This window comes from Vicia villosa, linkage group LG1 (genome assembly GCF_029867415.1).
Source record: "Vicia villosa cultivar HV-30 ecotype Madison, WI linkage group LG1, Vvil1.0, whole genome shotgun sequence".
Lineage (NCBI taxonomy): Eukaryota > Viridiplantae > Streptophyta > Magnoliopsida > Fabales > Fabaceae > Vicia > Vicia villosa.
In genome coordinates this window covers 66,441,172-66,447,441 of record NC_081180.1, presented here as the reverse complement: position 1 = coordinate 66,447,441, position 6,270 = coordinate 66,441,172, and the positions used below count along the sequence as shown (strand labels likewise).

Sequence of the window (6,270 nt, the reverse complement as noted above, 5' to 3'; positions counted from 1 at the left end):
CAAACTGGATCTCAACCACTCTCAGATTTCCAAATTCTCCCAAGCTGAATGTTGGATCTTCAAAGAAGAATTCTTGTTGGCCTTAGAGACAATTTGAATGTTGGATCCTCAAAGAGGATTCCTTGTCGGCCTTAAAGGAAATTTGAATGTTGTATGCTCAAAAAGGTATCTTTTCCACCTTTAAAGGCAATATAAATACTGGATCCTCAAAGACTCAAAGAGGGATCTTTGATGCCCTTAGAGGCAATATAAATGCAGGATCCTCAAAGAGGAATCCTTGTCGCCCTTAGAGTCAATATGGATGTGCAATCCTTAAAAAGAATTCTTGCCACCCTTAAAGGTCATATGAATGTTGGATCTTCAAAGAGGAATCATTTCCACCCTTAGAGGTAATATGAATGCCGAATCTTCAAAGAGGAGTCCTAGTCGCCCTTAGAGACAATATGAATGATTGATCAACAAATAGGAACCTTTACCGCCCTTATAGACAATATGACTGTTGGACATTCACTAGAGGATCCTTTCTAAAGAAAATCAAGCAACGCTTACGGGATTCTCCACAACCATAAATGCACTTGGTCCAGTCCACATGAAAGACGAATGTCACAAAAGTAATTGCGAAAGAATCTACAAAGGGTGGAAAGAAGAATAACAAACAAAATGGTCGCATGCCTAAATCATTAAATGGTGCAACACTTGAGGGACTTGCCCTTTAAAGCAACACTTGAGGGACTCGATTGCGAACAAGGGCCAAAGAGTTAGACAAGCTTGCCTGTACGGATTCCTGTCTTAAGGACTCGACTATGTAAGACCCACCCACAAGTAAATTGCCTTTTTATGCCAAAGATTAAATCACTTCGCTCTCTCCAAGATCTCGTGCTTGAGAGAATGTGTACTAAGAAGATTTCGTTGTGCCCATGAGAAAGTAATCCAAAGGGAAGTAAGGCAAGTCACGCATACTTGCGTTGGGCGAGCACAAAAGTAGTTCCACGTGTCATCTGAAGTTGCACTTCTGGCCGCCTATTATTCGCAATTACTCACCCATATAACATATTGGGCTCGAGCCACTTTGCATCCCACCCGCTTATTAAAACGCGTTGAGTGACGTGTCCTGTGTACTAACGAGATAGAAAAGTCAGTCAATGATCAAAACCACATTCTCCATGATTGTAGGAGAAAAACAACTCTCATATGTATGACGCTTCCGAGAAAAAAGAGAGAATAATCGCTCCTTATATTAAAAAAATAAAATCCAAAAGATTGAGATATTTATAAGGATAACGAAGATTTTTTTAATATAATAAAGAAAAATCTTTTGTTGGAAATAAACTTCATCTTCACGGAAAAAAAACACTGAAACATAGAACACTCGTCACTTGTGGGAGTCAAACCAAAACCATCTCCCATTCCATCACAGAACAAATGTGGCGAAGGAGCTTCACCACCACCAGCGCCGCCGCATTAAAGGACAAAAAATGGGACGCACTGATCATCGGCGGCGGCCATAACGGCCTCACAGCAGCAGCTTACCTCGCACGTGGAGGTCTCTCAGTGGCCGTCCTCGAGCGCCGCCACACAATAGGAGGCGCCGCCGTAACCGAAGAGCTAATTCCAGGCTTCAAGTTTTCCCGTTGCAGTTACCTCCAAAGCCTTCTCCGACCGGCCGTTATCAGTGAACTCGATCTGGCAAAGCACGGATTGAAGCTTCTGAAGAGAAATCCTTCGTCGTTTACGCCTTGTCTGGATGGACGCTACCTTCTGTTAGGACCTGATAAGGATCTCAATCACTCTCAGATTTCCAAATTCTCACAAGCTGATGCAGAAGCATATCCAATGTCTCTATTTTGAGCTATTTTTGTGAACTTTAATTCTTATGTATTTTCATTGTTCTTAATTCTTTGATTTCATTGTTCAGATATGAGAGTCAGCTTGAGAAATTCTGTAAATTCATGGATCTGGTTCTGGATTCGTCTCCACCGGAGTCTTTACAGCATAAGTCATCTCTGAATGAGCAACTGAAGAATAAATTACAGAATTCAGTATTTTGGGCTAGTTGTTTGCGGCATGCAGCCTCCATGGGGCAAAAAGATATGGTGTATGTGTTTGTTTCTCTGTTAATACTTATACTGAAGTACTAACTTGTAATTTAAAATTATGAATTTCAGCAACAATGTACATTATATCTGTTTTTTTATTTTGTTTATTTGGCAGGGAATTTATGGACCTTTTGTTGTCTCCAGCTTCTAAAGTTTTGAATAACTGGTTTGAGGTAATCTTATGGTCTCTTAAACACTTCTTAATTTTCTGTGGTTGAACTAAAGAGTAAAGCCTATCCGAGTCCTAATATTGGGTTACCCATAGATAGTCCTGCAAGCAGTGTTTAAGGTTTAGGGTTCAGGAGGGCCTGTTGAGAGCCTACATTGACTAGATTTATGGGCAAAATTACACCCTTATAATGACTTGAAGTAGCATTTGAAGTTGAGTTTGACCATTTCGTTCAAGACTCTAATACATTGTTGATCATTCTCTAACTTTCTACTACTACGATTACTACATTTGCTTAGTGGTGTCTTGTTTAGTTTTGTTTGACATTATTTTCTTGCAGACAGATGTTCTGAAGGCAACACTTGGAACAGATGCTGTGATAGGATCTACTGTAAGAGCGTTTTTTTCTAGCGTACAAATGCATCATAGTTTTTTTTCTTCAGAATACAATATGCATGAATTTCTTCATCCTTCTTTGTACAAGTGTGCGTGTGTCTGATATTTACATCATTATCATCCTACTCAACCACAATGACTACAACCAAACATTTTCCACTAAGTGTGGGGTTGACTACATGGATCAAGTTACGCCATAATGTTCTATCAAAGACATTATGGAGAAATTTTATCCATGTAGCCGACCCCACTAAGTGGGACAAGACTTGGTTGTTGTTGATTAGGATGATAGTACTATTAAAAATGAATCAACAATGTTTCATCTTTCATAGCACATATATATAGTAATTTTAAATATATAATGCAGGCCAGTGTCCATACCCCGGGAAGTGGTTATGTTCTGCTACATCATGTGATGGGAGAAACTGATGGAGAGCGTGGAGTTTGGTCGTATGTATCTCTGCTGCTAGGTTGATATTTATAATGTGCATAATGAGAATGGAATAATGTTATTTGCCAAATATATTTTTCCTGTGCTACTGTAATTTGAAATAAATTTTAAAAGTACTTTTTAGTGCATGTTACATCAATATTGATTCTGGAAATTGAAGCACCGACACTGGTGTATATGGCAACTTCGCAAAAGACAAGATAACACATTAATGGCAAATAAACTCATTTGGTTTTAGAAGGTATGAAAGGCGGGACATAATATTTTCATTATTTTATGAACAATTTTATTCTAGAAAAGCACTGCATCTTCATCTCTTAAAAGCTTTTGCACTGTTACAGTTGTATTTCTTCACTGTTGAATGTAATTTTCCTTCACTGACACTACTTCTCTCCGTTTCTTTTGTACATGTATTATACAAAGAAAAGCGTACATAAACACGAGCGGACACATCCATTCATTTTTTTGAAAAATAATATCACCGACATTTCTATGCAAAGAGAGTTTTCTCAAATAACTTCTGACCAATATTTTTTAATTTATAGTTTAGGCATTTAACAATTAACCAGCTATCCTTTGACTATGGCTTTATATTATACTATTCATTCAAAATGAATCAACTTGATTCACAGCATGCCATTATTCCATGTAGATATGTTGAAGGTGGAATGGGTTCAATATCCAAGGCCATTGCTAGTGCTGCTGTCACAGCTGGAGCACATGTTGTGACGAATGTTGAGGTATGTCATCAAGAATCTATATTAGTTTCCAAATTTACTCCCTTGTCCCAAGAAGGCAGCTCAATTGGTGAGCTGAGGGACACCGAAGGAATACTAACAAAAAGGTTTAGAGTTCAAACTCTGAGAACTTACATAACTCGCTAATTTACTAATAAACTAGTGTTTGCCTTAAAATAAGTCACATTCTGAGTAGTCTCTGATATTTTAGGAGCTTAGATCTTAACCTCAACCAGAAAATAGTAAAAGATATGTCAAGGACAGTCCAACTGATAAACAAAATTTGACAGCGATATTTTATGAATATCGACACCATAGATGGTCATTGTGAAACTTGGATATAAATGGTTTGTTATTATTTAGACATGATCATAAAAAGGACATGACATCATTTATTCCCTGCAGCCGAGACCACCTACTGGCCAAAGGCTTTTGTTTGTTGTTGCGGTTGTATCTAGTAGTTGATTATTGAAAAGACTTGATTTCCTAATTAAATTTCTTCCTAATCAAATAATGAAAAAAACTTGCAATACCTTATAAATAGTAATAACTTCAGTTCATAAAAAACAAAAGAGGGATAAGACAATAATGTTTCTTCTCTTCTATGACTTCCCCCTCCCCATCCTTTTTCGTTATATTTTCTGCTGAGGCTCTAACCACCTGTGATAACTTTGTATTCTTATAGGTGTCTCAATTGTTGATTAACAACTCTAGCACTGTCGACGGGGTTAGTGTTGCTTGATTTTACTCAATCAATTGGGATTTTTAAAGCGAATCATTAAATTTAAAATTTGGAGAGATGGCTTACATATAGGTGATTCTGGCTGATGGTACCGAAGTGCACGCTTCAGTTGTTCTGTCTAATGCAACACCTTATAAAACTTTCATGGTGAAATTCTCAAACTAGCTGCTAATAGAAATTTCCCTGGCACCTGTATTGTGTTCTAATTTATAGTATGTTATCACGAACCAGGAATTAGTGCCCAACAATGTCCTCCCAGATGATTATTTTCGGGCAATTAAGCACTCTGACTACAGCTCTGTAAGTTAATTTACTATTTTTTTTCCCAGTTTGTTCCTTTTCTAATACCCTCAATCTCTACGTCGTGTCACTTAATTAAAAACAATTGGTAAGTTTATAATATATAGACAGTGCTTATATTTCATTGTCTGCTAATGAGGAAGAATGTCTGGAAATCATCCATGGGAAAATAACATCTCCACGATTAACTTCAAATATCAAACAGATAAGAAACCTGAATGATGGCAAAAACAAGAAGCCTATGCTGGAATAGTTGTAACTTACAAACAACACGGACCTCAGAATATTGTTATCTTTTGGCCGATTACTTATTCATGAAATATGATTAAGTTTGATGCTTGCCATTGACATTTGTGTTCTGTTTTCCCATCCGCAGTTTCAATAAGTTTTTGGAAATTGGGACACATCTGAGAACATCTCATACTATTTATTTTTCTCCCATTGATTGGTTAATATCTTGTGAACCAGGCCACCACAAAAATAAATGTAGCAGTTGATAAATTGCCTCAATTTCAATGTTGCAAATCAAATCATTCTCATGCTGGCCCCGAGCATGTTGGCACTATTCATATAGGTTCAGAGAGGTATGCTCACTGGATTCATGCTATCGAACTGTCGGAACATTTTTTATAGTGTTGTTCTATATGGGCAGTTGCAGCTTATTTATTTTCCAAACATGACCGTTTTTCTTTGCCCTTGACTATTTATTTATATTTAGCATGGAGGAGATTCATTCTGCATCTCATGATGCGGTGAATGGAATACCATCAAGAAGACCAGTCATTGAGATGACAATTCCTTCCGTATTGGATAAAACTATATCTCCACCAGGTACTTGAAACTTCACATATAAGAATGTCCTGATATGTTCTGTTTATGAGGGAATTTAGTTAATTTGCTTTCAATGCATTTGCAACATTTGCTCTGATTTACCGTTTGACATTGTTGAAATGAGTTACTCTGATTTATCGTTTGACATTGTTGAAACGGCTTTGTTTTATCTTCTAAGTTCCATTAAATTTCAGTAGGAGAATGATAACAAAAATGTTCTATTTAATATATTGACAAGTGTTTGACTAGTATTCGCAAGAATCATTTCATCAACTAACAACATGGCTTCCTTTTCACCACTCATCTCGTTAATCTATTTGTCAATGGCCCTTTATGATCTTTGACATATGTTTATAGCATCTAGTCGATGAAATCTATTTTCTTCACAGGTATGCATGTTATAAACCTGTTTGTGCAGTATACACCCTACAAACCATTGGATGGGGACTGGCAAGATCATGAGTACAGAGTAAGTTTGTTTTGGATGTACTAGTTGCGTTACTTTTTCTTCTGTTATGCATAGTTCAGTGTCCAAATTTGATTTGTTC

General features: G+C 37.0%; 1 protein-coding gene across 1 annotated transcript in view; it reads left to right on the top strand.

Annotated features, from left to right (window-relative positions):
- Positions 1 to 1,319: 1,319 nt before the first annotated feature.
- LOC131640171 (uncharacterized) overlaps positions 1,320 to 6,270 on the top strand; it is a 5,945-nt gene continuing 994 nt past the window's right edge. The window contains exons 1-12 of the mRNA XM_058910581.1: positions 1,320 to 1,835; positions 1,916 to 2,095; positions 2,212 to 2,269; positions 2,606 to 2,656; positions 3,029 to 3,111; positions 3,765 to 3,852; positions 4,535 to 4,576; positions 4,664 to 4,738; positions 4,823 to 4,891; positions 5,360 to 5,475; positions 5,610 to 5,722; positions 6,112 to 6,191. Of these exons, the coding sequence (XP_058766564.1) occupies positions 1,423 to 1,835; positions 1,916 to 2,095; positions 2,212 to 2,269; positions 2,606 to 2,656; positions 3,029 to 3,111; positions 3,765 to 3,852; positions 4,535 to 4,576; positions 4,664 to 4,738; positions 4,823 to 4,891; positions 5,360 to 5,475; positions 5,610 to 5,722; positions 6,112 to 6,191 (1,368 nt within the window). The 5' untranslated portion in view covers positions 1,320 to 1,422. The remainder of the gene's footprint in view (positions 1,836 to 1,915; positions 2,096 to 2,211; positions 2,270 to 2,605; positions 2,657 to 3,028; positions 3,112 to 3,764; positions 3,853 to 4,534; positions 4,577 to 4,663; positions 4,739 to 4,822; positions 4,892 to 5,359; positions 5,476 to 5,609; positions 5,723 to 6,111; positions 6,192 to 6,270) is intronic.